The sequence below is a fragment of the Salmo salar genome, chromosome 02 (genome assembly GCF_965601325.2).
Source record: "Salmo salar chromosome 02, fSalSal1, whole genome shotgun sequence".
In the NCBI taxonomy this organism is placed as follows: Eukaryota; Metazoa; Chordata; class Actinopteri; order Salmoniformes; family Salmonidae; genus Salmo; species Salmo salar.
Window position 1 is genome coordinate 19,865,265 of NC_138292.1, and position 16,828 is coordinate 19,882,092.

General features: G+C 46.3%; 1 protein-coding gene across 1 annotated transcript in view; it reads right to left on the reverse strand.

Moving 5' to 3' along the window:
- The window catches only part of LOC106605813 (ceramide synthase 2), a 128,795-nt gene that overhangs the window by 4,115 nt on the left and 107,852 nt on the right, over positions 1–16,828 (reverse strand). The window contains exons 5-10 of the mRNA XM_082960583.1: positions 5,246–5,303; positions 4,728–4,778; positions 4,292–4,384; positions 3,426–3,554; positions 2,984–3,090; positions 2,625–2,778 (exon numbers count right to left, since the gene is read on the reverse strand). Coding sequence (XP_082816709.1) covers positions 2,625–2,778; positions 2,984–3,090; positions 3,426–3,554; positions 4,292–4,384; positions 4,728–4,778; positions 5,246–5,303 — 592 coding nt within the window. The remainder of the gene's footprint in view (positions 1–2,624; positions 2,779–2,983; positions 3,091–3,425; positions 3,555–4,291; positions 4,385–4,727; positions 4,779–5,245; positions 5,304–16,828) is intronic.

Sequence of the window (16,828 nt, forward strand, 5' to 3'; positions counted from 1 at the left end):
ACCACCCACCCCTCCTCTCCCAGTCTCTCTCTCTCTCCTCCACCCACCCCTCCTCTCCCAGTCTCTCTCTCTCTCCTCCACCCACCCCTCCTCTCCCAGTCTCTCTCTCTCCTCCACCCACCCCTCCTCTCCCAGTCTCTCTCTCTCCTCCCCACCCACCCCTCCTCTCCCAGTCTCTCTCTCTCTCCTCCACCCACCCCTCCTCTCCCAGTCTCTCTCTCTCTCTCCTCCACCCACCCCTCCTCTCCCAGTCTCTCTCTCTCTCTCCTCCACCCACCCCTCCTCTCCCAGTCTCTCTCTCTCCTCCACCCACCCCTCCTCTCCCAGTCTCTCTCTCCACCACCCACCCCTCCTCTCACAGTCTCTCTCCTCCACCCACCCCTCCTCTCATAGTCTCTCTCCTCCACCCACCCCTCCTCTCCCAGTCTCTCTCTCTCCACCACCCACCCCTCCTCTCCCAGTCTCTCTCACCTCCACCCACCCCTCCTCTCCCAGTCTCTCTCTCTCCTCCACCCACCCCTCCTCTCCCAGTCTCTCTCCTCCACCCACCCCTCCTCTCCCAGTCTCTCTATGTCTCTACATCTGTTTCCAACATTCATTTCTCTCTCACATACAAGAAAAACAATAAAGATAGACTGTGTTGTGTGTTGTCAGGATGCGTGTGCAGTGCTGTAATGGCTGTGTATGTAGTGTTGTCAGGATGTGTGTTCAGTGTTGTCAGGATGCGTGTGCAGTGCTGTAATGGCTGTGTATGTAGTGTTGTCAGGATGTGTGTTCAGTGTTGTCAGGATGTGTGTTCAGTGTTGTCTAGATGTGTGTGCAGTATTGTCAGGATGTGTGTGTGTGTGTGTAGTGTTGTCACGGTGTGTGTGTGTAGTGTTGTCACGGTGTGTGTGTAGTGTTGTCACGGTGTGTGTGTAGTGTTGTCACGGTGTGTGTGTAGTGTTGTCACGGTGTGTGTGTAGTGTTGTCACGGTGTGTGTGTGTGCAGTGTTGTCACGGTGTGTGTGTGTGCAGTGTTGTCACGGTGTGTGTGTGTGCAGTGTTGTCACGGTGTGTGTGTGTGCAGTGTTGTCACGGTGTGTGTGTGTGCAGTGTTGTCACGGTGTGTGTGTGTGCAGTGTTGTCACGGTGTGTGTGTGTGCAGTGTTGTCACGGGTGTGTGTGTGTAGTGTTGTCACGGTGTGTGTGTGTGCAGTGTTGTCACGGTGTGTGTGTGTGCAGTGTTGTCACGGTGTGTGTGTGTGCAGTGTTGTCACGGTGTGTGTGTGTATAGTGTTGTCACGGGTGTGTGTGTGTATAGTGTTGTCACGGTGTGTGTGTGTGTGTGTAGTGTTGTCACGGTGTGTGTGTGTGTGTAGTGTTGTCACGGTGTGTGTGTGTGTGTGTAGTGTTGTCACGGTGTGTGTGTGTGCAGTGTTGTCACGGTGTGTGTGTGTGTGTGTAGTGTTGTCACGGTGTGTGTGTAGTGTTGTCACGGTGTGTGTGTGTAGTGTTGTCACGGTGTGTGTGTGTGCAGTGTTGTCACGGTGTGTGTGTGTGCAGTGTTGTCACGGTGTGTGTGTGTGTGTATAGTGTTGTCACGGTGTGTGTGTATAGTGTTGTCACGGTGTGTGTGTGTGTATAGTGTTGTCACGGTGTGTGTGTGTGTATAGTGTTGTCACGGTGTGTGTGTGTGTATAGTGTTGTCACGGTGTGTGTGTGTGTGTAGTGTTGTCACGGTGTGTGTGTGTGTAGTTTTGTCACGGTGTGTGTATGTGTGCAGTGTTGTCACGGTGTGTGTGTGTAGTGTTGTCACGGTGTGTGTGTGTGTGCAGTGTTGTCACGGTGTGTGTGTGTGTGCAGTGTTGTCACGGTGTGTGTGTGTGCAGTGTTGTCACGGTGTGTGTGTGTGTAGTGTTGTCACGGTGTGTGTGTGTGTGTAGTGTTGGCACGGTGTGTGTGCAGTGTTGTCACGGTGTGTGTGTGTGTGCAGTGTTGTCACGGTGTGTGTGTGTGTGCAGTGTTGTCACGGTGTGTGTGTGTGTGTAGTGTTGGCACGGTGTGTGTGTGTGTGCAGTGTTGTCACGGTGTGTGTGTGTGTGCAGTGTTGTCACGGTGTGTGTGTGTGTGCAGTGTTGTCACGGTGTGTGTGTGTGTGCAGTGTTGTCACGGTGTGTGTGTGTGTAGTGTTGTCACGGTGTGTGTGTGTGTAGTGTTGGCACGGTGTGTGTGTATAGTGTTGTCACGGTGTGTGTGTGTGTGTAGTGTTGTCACGGTGTGTGTAGTGTTGTCACGGTGTGTGTGTGTAGTGTTGTCACGGTGTGTGTGTGTAGTGTTGTTACGTGTGTGTGTGTGTGTGTGTGTAGTGTTGTCACGGTGTGTGTGTGTGTGTGTAGTGTTGTCACGATGTGTGTGTGTGTGTGTAGTGTTGTCTAGATGTGTGTTCAGTGTTGTCAGGATGTGTGTTTGTGTAGTGTTGTCAGGATGTGTGTTCAGTGTTGTCAGGATGTGTGTTTGTGTAGTGTTGTCAGGATGTGTGTGTGTGTAGTGTTGTCAGGGTGTGTGTGTGTAGTGTTGTCAGGGTGTGTGTAGTGTTGTCAGGGTGTGTGTGTGTGTGTGTGTGTGTAGTGTTGTGTACATACATCGCTGCTCAGGAAGCGGACGGCCATACGCAGAATGAGGATGGCCCAGAAGATATGGAGACACTGCAGCACCATCATAAGGAAATTCAGGAAGTAGTATCCAAAGAACGGAGAGTACATAGTCATTGGATAAATGTACGTAGAATAAATGATGCTGAGAGAGAGGAGGGGGGGGCAAGAAGAGCGAATAACATCAGTAACAACCAATAGACAATTAACAGACATTTATGATGCTAATCAGAATGTGTTGTTAACTGACTTGCCTAGTTAAATAAAGGTTACATAAATAAAACAATCAGAATGGGTGTGAGAGAGACAGAACATTGTTGTGTGGTGGGAGTGTTCAGGTGTCATCTCACTAGAAGGGGAAGATATAGAGTCTAGTGAAGATGAAGACGGCAGCGAAGAGGAAGAAGACGTAGTTACTGGTGTTTCTCCATCCAGCATAGATGAAAATCTTAGCGGACTATCAGAGAGAGAGAGAAAGGTTGTTGTTGTTAGAAAATTATTGTAATGGCATATTTCTTCCACCAGGTGACAGTACTAAATCTCTCCATATCTCCACTTCTCCAATATCAGTAGTACTTTGTCCACTTCCTGGTTTATCAAATAAAATGGGATTTCCTTGTGTGTGATTCCCCTGTGGGCCCCACATACAAACTACATGTGCTAACTGTAAGTTGTTTTGGATAACAGCAACTACTAAATCACCATAGTATTATTGTGTTTATTATCGTATCATGGCAGTGATATTATTATCATGTTATGCTGGCGACCCAGCTCTCCTGTAATTGGTTGTACCTCCAGTAAATAGTCGGAGGAGTCGTGCAGCAGCATGATGAGCGTGCCCGCTCTGATGTAGTTGACACACCAGGAGAAACTGATGAGGAAGATGGTGGCCATATGGTGAACCATCTGCTCCTTAAAGTCCTACAGAGAGGAAGGGAGGGAGAGAAGGAGGGAAAGAGAGACATGCAGGGAGGGAGAGAGAAGGTTAGAGTTTGTGTTTTGTTACCTTGATAACATTCTGATCCTTCACACACACACCTGCACACACACACACACACACACACACACACACACACACACACACACACACACACACACACACACACACACACACACACACACACTATAGTAAATCATGCCAGAGGACCATCAGGTGACTTTAGCAGGTACACACTGTCTGTACTGACCTGACCCTAGTGGAGTAGAGTCCACTGACAAACTCCCCTTTAACCTCCGGCTCCACACACACAAACACGTCATATCAGTCTAATGTCCACCTCCTGAAGTTGCCCCCTGGCCCTATACACACTGACATCAGTGTCATGACACTAACCCCTGGTCGTCAGCACAGGGGCAACACCATGGCGACAGCAGGAGAGGGATCAGAAAGACTTGCTTACTGCTTTCAATTAATCACTTGTAGCTAACAGAGTGTGCAGGCTTGGTTAACCACTATCCCTGATCTTGTAAACTGCACTCCCCCATGTATGGAAGAATCTTCAGGTGATCTGCGTGCTGTAATTGATTGACTCTTAAAGTGAATAGGACTGTAAGTAAAGGGATTCTGTACCACCATTTTTAGTGCTTCATTTGTATACTGTATACTTGATTGTTACAAGCATAGTGTGTTTCGTAGAGCAGGCACGGTGCACACTTACTTTCCGTTTGACGTCTGACGCCACACTGAAGACTAGAGAGACGTAGAAACCCAGCTCTATCATATAGTACCAATACTGAGACGGCAGGAGAGTCTGGGGGGAGAGATTGAGGGATGGAGAGAGAAATAGATGAGGGATGGAGGGAAATAGATGAGGGATGGAGGGAAATAGATGAGGGATGGAGGGATGGAGAGAAATTGATGAGAGATGAAGGGATAGGGAGAGAGATGGGGTGGGGAGATTATAGGGGAGAGAGAGAGGAGAGAAAGAGCAAGATAATATCAATAACATACATTGATACTTCCATAATATGCTTTCTGAAAACAGTCAAACACTGGACATAACATGATAGGATTGATTATGATTTATGCCTTCCAATGACTTTCCTATGTTACAATGTATTAGTTACCACTCATCAATAACCAGAGGGACATACCAGAATAGGGAAGCCCTGCCACATCTCCTTAAAGTCATACAGCCAGGGTTTCTGAGAGAGGGAGAGAGAGTCATACATAAAATCGGAGAGTTCTAACTTCAGTCACAGAGAAATACAGTATTGAAACAGAAGAAGTGATAAATCATTTTCACACCCTCTTTCCCTCTATATATTAATGTGGCTTTATAATTCTCTTCCAGTGTCATTCGTAAGATCTTTATTAATCATGTTATAAAAACATCAAATTGTATAACATTTGTTTTGGATCCTCAGTTGTCCCTGATATAACCAGCACTGTTGTTGACAAGGCTTCTATTCTATCTTAGTATCCTGTAACACATTAATGCTGTCAGTGAACAAGCTCTGTTTCTCCTATCAATGGTTTAACTAGGATCTAAAGTTTAAACTATGAGTTATGACAGAAGTCAGATGACACGATTGACCAATGTTGGTGCAGGGAGATTAGCTTGGAGACAGGCGAGAGTTTTAAAGGTCAAAGGTGAAACAGCAGTACTCACGTCGATGAGGGCAGCCAGGCCAGCAATGAAAGCAAGAAGGTAAAAGGTGAATCTCCAACTGCAAGAGAACACACAAAATCATTGGACAACACACACACAGACTTTATACTATAGTGCATTCAGAAAGTATTCAGACCCCTTGACCTTTTCCACATTTTGTTACACTACAGCCTTATTCTAAAATTGATTAAATCGTTTTTTTCCCTCATCAATCTACACACAATACCCCATAATGACAAAGCAAAAACAGCTTTTTAGATATTTTTGCAAATGTATTAAAAATACAAAACTTAAATCATATTTACATAAGTATTCATAAACTTTACTCAGTACTTTGTTGATGTACCTTTGGCAGCAATTATGGCCTCGAGTGTTCTTGGGTATGACACTACAAGCTTGGCACACCTGTATTTGGGAGGTTTCTCCCATTCTTCTCTGCAGATCCTCTCAAACCCTGTCAGGTTGGATGGGGAGCGTCGCTGACCAGCTCTTTTCATGTTTCTCCAGAGATGTTCGATCGGGTTCAAGTCCGGGCTCTGGCTGGGCCACTCAAGGACATTCAGAGACTTGTCCCGAAGCCACTCCTGCGTTGTCTAGGCTGTGTGCTCAGAGTCATTGTCCTTTTGAAAGATGACCCTTCACCCCAGGCTGAGGTCCTGAGCAGGTTTTCATCAAGGATCTCTCTGTACTTTGCTCCGTTCATCTTTCCCTCGTCTCTAAGTCCCTGCTGTTAAAAAACATCCCCACAGCATGATGCTGCCACCACCATGCTTCACTGTAGGGATGGTGCCAGGTTTCCTCCAGACGTGACACTTGGCATTCAGGCCAAATAGTTCAATCTTGGTTTCATCAGAACAGATAGTTTTTTCCAAGCAGGGCTGTCATCTGCCTTTTACTGAGGAGTGGCTTCCGTCTGACCACTCTACCATAAAGGCCTGATTGGTGGAGTGCTGCAGAGATGGTTCCCCGGGCCGTGGATGTCAATTATAGCAGCCCCCCACATCTCTCTGATTCAGAGGGGTTGGGTTAAATGCGGAAGATACATTTCAATTGAATACATTCAGTTGTACAACTGACTAGGTGTCCCCCTTTCCCTTTCTGGAAGGTTCTCCCATAGAGTGACCATCGGGTTCTTGGTCACCTCCCTGACCAAGGCCCTTCTCCCCTGATTGCTCAGTTTGGCTGGGCGGCCAGTTCTAGGAAGAGTCTTGCTGGTTCCAAACTTAGTTCATTTAAGAATGATGGCCACTGTGTTCTTGAGGACCTTCAATGCTGCAGACATTTTTTGGTACCCTTCCCAGATCTGTGCCTCGACACAATCCTGTCTCGGAGCTCTATGGACAATTCCTTCGACCTCATGGCTTGGTTTTTGCTCTGACATGCACTGTCAACTGTGGCACCTTATATAGACAGGTGTCTGCCTTTCCAAATTATGTCCAATCAATACATTTGACCAAATGTGGACTCTAATCAAGTTGTAGAAACATCAAGGATGATCAATGGAAAAATGATGAACCAGAGCTCAATTTCCAATCTCATAGCAAATGGTCTGAATACTTATGCAAATAAAGTATTTCAGTTTTTAATTTTTAATACATTTGCACAAATTTCTAAAAACCTGTTTTCACTTTGTCATTATGGGGTATTGTATGTAGATTGATGAGGGAAAAAATATCTGTAATCCATTTTAGAATAAGGCTGTAATGTAAAAATATGTGGCAAAAGTGAAGGGGTCTGAATACTTTCTGAATGCACTGTATATGTACAGTAAAGAGAACATACACATATACACACATTCTGCTAAACTGTAGTGGAACAGTCCCTTGCAAACTTCCCAGCATACAATGGGAACAGTCATACAGTAGCCTCCCAGTTCAGTCCTGTCACACAGTACTGTACAACACAACACCCTGCTGACTACAGATAGAGACCTGCAGTACTGTACAACACAACAACCTGCTGACTACAGATAGAGACCTCCAGTACTGTACAACACAACAACCTGCTGACTACAGATAGAGACCTCCAGTACTGTACAACACAACAACCTGCTGACTACAGATAGAGACCTCCAGTACTGTACAACACAACAACCTGCTGACTACAGATAGAGACCTCCAGTACTGTACAACACAACAACCTGCTGACTACAGATAGAGACCTCCAGTACTGTACAACACAACAACCTGCTGACTACAGATAGAGACCTCCAGTACTGTACAACACAACAACCTGCTGACTACAGATAGAGACCTCCAGTACTGTACAACACAACACCCTGCTGACTACAGATAGAGACCTCCAGTACTGTACAACACCCTGCTGACTACAGATAGAGACCTCCAGTACAGTACAACACAACAACCTGCTGACTACAGATAGAGACCTCCAGTACTGTACAACACAACAACCTGCTGACTACAGATAGAGACCTCCAGTACTGTACACACACACCCTGCTGACTACAGATAGAGACCTCCAGTACTGTACAACACAACAACCTGCTGACTACAGATAGAGACCTCCAGTACTGTACAACACAACAACCTGCTGACTACAGATAGAGACCTCCAGTACTGTACACACAACCTGCTGACTACAGATAGAGACCTCCAGTACTGTACAACAACCTGCTGACTACAGATAGAGACCTCCAGTACTGTACAACACAACAACCTGCTGACTACAGATAGAGACCTCCAGTACTGTACAACACAACAACCTGCTGACTACAGATAGAGACCTCCAGTACTGTACAACACAACACCCTGCTGACTACAGATAGACCTCCAGTACTGTACAACACAACAACCTGCTGACTACAGATAGAGACCTCCAGTACTGTACAACACAACAACCTGCTGACTACAGATAGAGACCTCCAGTACTGTACAACACAACACCCTGCTGACTACAGATAGAGACCTCCAGTACTGTACAACACAACAACCTGCTGACTACAGATAGAGACCTCCAGTACTGTACAACACAACAACCTGCTGACTACAGATAGAGACCTCCAGTACTGTACAACACAACAACCTGCTGACTACAGATAGAGACCTCCAGTACTGTACACACAACACCTGCTGACTACAGATAGAGACCTCCAGTACTGTACAACACAACAACCTGCTGACTACAGATAGAGACCTCCAGTACTGTACAACACAACAACCTGCTGACTACAGATAGAGACCTCCAGTACTGTACAACACAACACCCTGCTGACTACAGATAGAGACCTCCAGTACTGTACAACACAACACCCTGCTGACTACAGATAGAGACCTCCAGTACTGTACAACACAACAACCTGCTGACTACAGATAGAGACCTCCAGTACTGTACAACACAACAACCTGCTGACTACAGATAGAGACCTCCAGTACTGTACAACAACCTGCTGACTACAGATAGAGACCTCCAGTACTGTACAACACAACACCCTGCTGACTACAGATAGAGACCTCCAGTACTGTACAACACAACAACCTGCTGACTACAGATAGAGACCTCCAGTACTGTACAACACAACAACCTGCTGACTACAGATAGAGACCTCCAGTACTGTACAACAACCTGCTGACTACAGATAGAGACCTCCAGTACTGTACAACACAACAACCTGCTGACTACAGATAGAGACCTCCAGTACTGTACAACACAACAACCTGCTGACTACAGATAGAGACCTCCAGTACTGTACAACACCCTGCTGACTACAGATAGAGACCTCCAGTACTGTACAACACAACACCTGCTGACTACAGATAGAGACCTCCAGTACTGTACAACACAACAACCTGCTGACTACAGATAGAGACCTCCAGTACTGTACAACACAACAACCTGCTGACTACAGATAGAGACCTCCAGTACTGTACAACACACCTGCTGACTACAGATAGAGACCTCCAGTACTGTACAACACAACACCCTGCTGACTACAGATAGAGACCTCCAGTACTGTACAACACAACAACCTGCTGACTACAGATAGAGACCTCCAGTACTGTACAACACAACAACCTGCTGACTACAGATAGAGACCTCCAGTACTGTACAACACAACAACCTGCTGACTACAGATAGAGACCTCCAGTACTGTACAACACAACAACCTGCTGACTACAGATAGAGACCTCCAGTACTGTACAACACAACAACCTGCTGACTACAGATAGAGACCTCCAGTACTGTACAACACAACAACCTGCTGACTACAGATAGAGACCTCCAGTACTGTACAACACAACAACCTGCTGACTACAGATAGAGACCTCCAGTACTGTACAACACAACAACCTGCTGACTACAGATAGAGACCTCCAGTACTGTACAACACAACAACCTGCTGACTACAGATAGAGACCTCCAGTACTGTACAACACAACAACCTGCTGACTACAGATAGAGACCTCCAGTACTGTACAACACAACAACCTGCTGACTACAGATAGAGACCTCCAGTACTGTACAACACAACAACCTGCTGACTACAGATAGAGACCTCCAGTACTGTACAACACAACAACCTGCTGACTACAGATAGAGACCTCCAGTACTGTACAACACAACAACCTGCTGACTACAGATAGAGACCTCCAGTACTGTACAACACAACAACCTGCTGACTACAGATAGAGACCTCCAGTACTGTACAACACAACAACCTGCTGACTACAGATAGAGACCTCCAGTACTGTACAACACAACAACCTGCTGACTACAGATAGAGACCTCCAGTACTGTACAACACAACAACCTGCTGACTACAGATAGAGACCTCCAGTACTGTACAACAACCTGCTGACTACAGATAGAGACCTCCAGTACTGTACAACACAACAACCTGCTGACTACAGATAGAGACCTCCAGTACTGTACAACACAACAACCTGCTGACTACAGATAGAGACCTCCAGTACTGTACAACACAACAACCTGCTGACTACAGATAGAGACCTCCAGTACTGTACAACACCCTGCTGACTACAGATAGAGACCTCCAGTACTGTACAACACAACAACCTGCTGACTACAGATAGAGACCTCCAGTACTGTACAACACAACAACCTGCTGACTACAGATAGAGACCTCCAGTACTGTACAACACAACAACCTGCTGACTACAGATAGAGACCTCCAGTACTGTACAACACAACAACCTGCTGACTACAGATAGAGACCTCCAGTACTGTACAACACAACAACCTGCTGACTACAGATAGAGACCTCCAGTACTGTACAACACAACAACCTGCTGACTACAGATAGAGACCTCCAGTACTGTACAACACAACAACCTGCTGACTACAGATAGAGACCTCCAGTACTGTACAACACAACAACCTGCTGACTACAGATAGAGACCTCCAGTACTGTACAACACAACAACCTGCTGACTACAGATAGAGACCTCCAGTACTGTACAACACAACAACCTGCTGACTACAGATAGAGACCTCCAGTACTGTACAACACAACAACCTGCTGACTACAGATAGAGACCTCCAGTACTGTACAACACAACAACCTGCTGACTACAGATAGAGACCTCCAGTACTGTACAACACAACAACCTGCTGACTACAGATAGAGACCTCCAGTACTGTACAACACAACAACCTGCTGACTACAGATAGAGACCTCCAGTACTGTACAACACAACAACCTGCTGACTACAGATAGAGACCTCCAGTACTGTACAACAACCTGCTGACTACAGATAGAGACCTCCAGTACTGTACAACACAACAACCTGCTGACTACAGATAGAGACCTCCAGTACTGTACAACACAACAACCTGCTGACTACAGATAGAGACCTCCAGTACTGTACAACACAACAACCTGCTGACTACAGATAGAGACCTCCAGTACTGTACAACACAACAACCTGCTGACTACAGATAGAGACCTCCAGTACTGTACAACACAACAACCTGCTGACTACAGATAGAGACCTCCAGTACTGTACAACACAACAACCTGCTGACTACAGATAGAGACCTCCAGTACTGTACAACACAACAACCTGCTGACTACAGATAGAGACCTCCAGTACTGTACAACAACCTGCTGACTACAGATAGAGACCTCCAGTACTGTACAACACAACACCCTGCTGACTACAGATAGAGACCTCCAGTACTGTACAACACAACACCCTGCTGACTACAGATAGAGACCTCCAGTACTGTACAACACAACAACCTGCTGACTACAGATAGAGACCTCCAGTACTGTACAACACAACAACCTGCTGACTACAGATAGAGACCTCCAGTACTGTACAACACAACACCTGCTGACTACAGATAGAGACCTCCAGTACTGTACAACACAACACCCTGCTGACTACAGATAGAGACCTCCAGTACTGTACAACACAACAACCTGCTGACTACAGATAGAGACCTCCAGTACTGTACAACACAACAACCTGCTGACTACAGATAGAGACCTCCAGTACTGTACACACAACACCTGCTGACTACAGATAGAGACCTCCAGTACTGTACAACACAACAACCTGCTGACTACAGATAGAGACCTCCAGTACTGTACAACACAACAACCTGCTGACTACAGATAGAGACCTCCAGTACTGTACAACACAACACCCTGCTGACTACAGATAGAGACCTCCAGTACTGTACAACACAACAACCTGCTGACTACAGATAGAGACCTCCAGTACTGTACAACACAACAACCTGCTGACTACAGATAGAGACCTCCAGTACTGTACAACACAACAACCTGCTGACTACAGATAGAGACCTCCAGTACTGTACAACACAACAACCTGCTGACTACAGATAGAGACCTCCAGTACTGTACAACACAACACCTGCTGACTACAGATAGAGACCTCCAGTACTGTACAACACAACAACCTGCTGACTACAGATAGAGACCTCCAGTACTGTACAACACAACAACCTGCTGACTACAGATAGAGACCTCCAGTACTGTACAACACAACAACCTGCTGACTACAGATAGAGACCTCCAGTACTGTACAACACAACAACCTGCTGACTACAGATAGAGACCTCCAGTACTGTACAACACAACAACCTGCTGACTACAGATAGAGACCTCCAGTACTGTACAACACAACAACCTGCTGACTACAGATAGAGACCTCCAGTACTGTACAACACAACAACCTGCTGACTACAGATAGAGACCTCCAGTACTGTACAACAACCTGCTGACTACAGATAGAGACCTCCAGTACTGTACAACACAACACCCTGCTGACTACAGATAGAGACCTCCAGTACTGTACAACACAACACCCTGCTGACTACAGATAGAGACCTCCAGTACTGTACAACACAACAACCTGCTGACTACAGATAGAGACCTCCAGTACTGTACAACACAACAACCTGCTGACTACAGATAGAGACCTCCAGTACTGTACAACACAACAACCTGCTGACTACAGATAGAGACCTCCAGTACTGTACAACACAACAACCTGCTGACTACAGATAGAGACCTCCAGTACTGTACAACACAACACCCTGCTGACTACAGATAGAGACCTCCAGTACTGTACAACACAACAACCTGCTGACTACAGATAGAGACCTCCAGTACTGTACAACACAACAACCTGCTGACTACAGATAGAGACCTCCAGTACTGTACAACACAACAACCTGCTGACTACAGATAGAGACCTCCAGTACTGTACAACACAACAACCTGCTGACTACAGATAGAGACCTCCAGTACTGTACAACACAACAACCTGCTGACTACAGATAGAGACCTCCAGTACTGTACAACACAACACCTGCTGACTACAGATAGAGACCTCCAGTACTGTACAACACAACAACCTGCTGACTACAGATAGAGACCTCCAGTACTGTACAACACAACAACCTGCTGACTACAGATAGAGACCTCCAGTACTGTACAACACAACAACCTGCTGACTACAGATAGAGACCTCCAGTACTGTACAACACAACAACCTGCTGACTACAGATAGAGACCTCCAGTACTGTACAACACAACACCTGCTGACTACAGATAGAGACCTCCAGTACTGTACAACACAACACCCTGCTGACTACAGATAGAGACCTCCAGTACTGTACAACACAACAACCTGCTGACTACAGATAGAGACCTCCAGTACTGTACAACACAACAACCTGCTGACTACAGATAGAGACCTCCAGTACTGTACAACACAACACCCTGCTGACTACAGATAGAGACCTCCAGTACTGTACAACACAACAACCTGCTGACTACAGATAGAGACCTCCAGTACTGTACAACACAACAACCTGCTGACTACAGATAGAGACCTCCAGTACTGTACAACACAACACCCTGCTGACTACAGATAGAGACCTCCAGTACTGTACAACACAACACCCTGCTGACTACAGATAGAGACCTCCAGTACTGTACAACACAACAACCTGCTGACTACAGATAGAGACCTCCAGTACTGTACAACACCCTGCTGACTACAGATAGAGACCTCCAGTACTGTACAACACAACACCCTGCTGACTACAGATAGAGACCTCCAGTACTGTACAACACAACAACCTGCTGACTACAGATAGAGACCTCCAGTACTGTACAACACAACAACCTGCTGACTACAGATAGAGACCTCCAGTACTGTACAACACAACACCCTGCTGACTACAGATAGAGACCTCCAGTACTGTACAACACAACAACCTGCTGACTACAGATAGAGACCTCCAGTACTGTACAACAACCCTGCTGACTACAGATAGAGACCTCCAGTACTGTACAACACAACAACCTGCTGACTACAGATAGAGACCTCCAGTACTGTACAACACAACCTGCTGACTACAGATAGAGACCTCCAGTACTGTACAACACAACACCCTGCTGACTACAGATAGAGACCTCCAGTACTGTACAACACAACACCCTGCTGACTACAGATAGAGACCTCCAGTACTGTACAACACAACAACCTGCTGACTACAGATAGAGACCTCCAGTACTGTACAACACAACAACCTGCTGACTACAGATAGAGACCTCCAGTACTGTACAACACACCCTGCTGACTACAGATAGAGACCTCCAGTACTGTACAACACAACAACCTGCTGACTACAGATAGAGACCTCCAGTACTGTACAACACAACAACCTGCTGACTACAGATAGAGACCTCCAGTACTGTACAACACAACACCCTGCTGACTACAGATAGAGACCTCCAGTACTGTACAACACAACACCCTGCTGACTACAGATAGAGACCTCCAGTACTGTACAACACAACAACCTGCTGACTACAGATAGAGACCTCCAGTACTGTACAACACACCTGCTGACTACAGATAGAGACCTCCAGTACTGTACAACACAACACCCTGCTGACTACAGATAGAGACCTCCAGTACTGTACAACACAACACACCTGCTGACTACAGATAGAGACCTCCAGTACTGTACAACACAACACCCTGCTGACTACAGATAGAGACCTCCAGTACTGTACAACACAACAACCTGCTGACTACAGATAGAGACCTCCAGTACTGTACAACAACCTGCTGACTACAGATAGAGACCTCCAGTACTGTACAACACAACAACCTGCTGACTACAGATAGAGACCTCCAGTACTGTACAACAACCTGCTGACTACAGATAGAGACCTCCAGTACTGTACAACACAACACCCTGCTGACTACAGATAGAGACCTCCAGTACTGTACAACACAACAACCTGCTGACTACAGATAGAGACCTCCAGTACTGTACAACACAACAACCTGCTGACTACAGATAGAGACCTCCAGTACTGTACAACACAACAACCTGCTGACTACAGATAGAGACCTCCAGTACTGTACAACAACCTGCTGACTACAGATAGAGACCTCCAGTACTGTACAACACAACACCCTGCTGACTACAGATAGAGACCTCCAGTACTGTACAACACAACAACCTGCTGACTACAGATAGAGACCTCCAGTACTGTACAACACAACAACCTGCTGACTACAGATAGAGACCTCCAGTACTGTACAACACCCTGCTGACTACAGATAGAGACCTCCAGTACAGTACAACACAACAACCTGCTGACTACAGATAGAGACCTCCAGTACTGTACAACACAACAACCTGCTGACTACAGATAGAGACCTCCAGTACTGTACAACACAACACCCTGCTGACTACAGATAGAGACCTCCAGTACTGTACAACACAACAACCTGCTGACTACAGATAGAGACCTCCAGTACTGTACAACACAACAACCTGCTGACTACAGATAGAGACCTCCAGTACTGTACAACACAACACCCTGCTGACTACAGATAGAGACCTCCAGTACTGTACAACACAACACCCTGCTGACTACAGATAGAGACCTCCAGTACTGTACAACACAACAACCTGCTGACTACAGATAGAGACCTCCAGTACTGTACAACACCCTGCTGACTACAGATAGAGACCTCCAGTACTGTACAACACAACACCCTGCTGACTACAGATAGAGACCTCCAGTACTGTACAACAACCTGCTGACTACAGATAGAGACCTCCAGTACTGCATAACACAACAACCTGCTGACTACAGATAGAGACCTCCAGTACTGTACAACACAACACCCTGCTGACTACAGATAGAGACCTCCAGTACTGTACAACACAACAACCTGCTGACTACAGATAGAGACCTCCAGTACTGTACAACAACCTGCTGACTACAGATAGAGACCTCCAGTACTGTACAACACAACAACCTGCTGACTACAGATAGAGACCTCCAGTACTGTACAACAACCTGCTGACTACAGATAGAGACCTCCAGTACTGTACAACACAACACCCTGCTGACTACAGATAGAGACCTCCAGTACTGTACAACACAACACCCTGCTGACTAAAGATAGAGACCTCCAGTACTGTACAACACAACAACCTGCTGACTACAGATAGAGACCTCCAGTACTGTACAACACAACAACCTGCTGACTACAGATAGAGACCTCCAGTACTGTACAACAACCTGCTGACTACAGATAGAGACCTCCAGTACTGTACAACACAACACCCTGCTGACTACAGATAGAGACCTCCAGTACTGTACAACACAACAACCTGCTGACTACAGATAGAGACCTCCAGTACTGTACAACACAACAACCTGCTGACTACAGATAGAGACCTCCAGTACTGTACAACACCCTGCTGACTACAGATAGAGACCTCCAGTACTGTACAACACAACAACCTGCTGACTACAGATAGAGACCTCCAGTACTGTACAACACAACAACCTGCTGACTACAGATAGAGACCTCCAGTACTGTACAACACAACAACCTGCTGACTACAGATAGAGACCTCCTGTACTGTAGAACACAACAACCTGCTGACTACAGATAGAGACCTCCAGTACTGTACAACACAACACCCTGCTGACTACAGATAGAGACCTCCAGTACTGTACAACACAACAACCTGCTGACTACAGATAGAGACCTCCAGTACTGTACAACACAACAACCTGCTGACTACAGA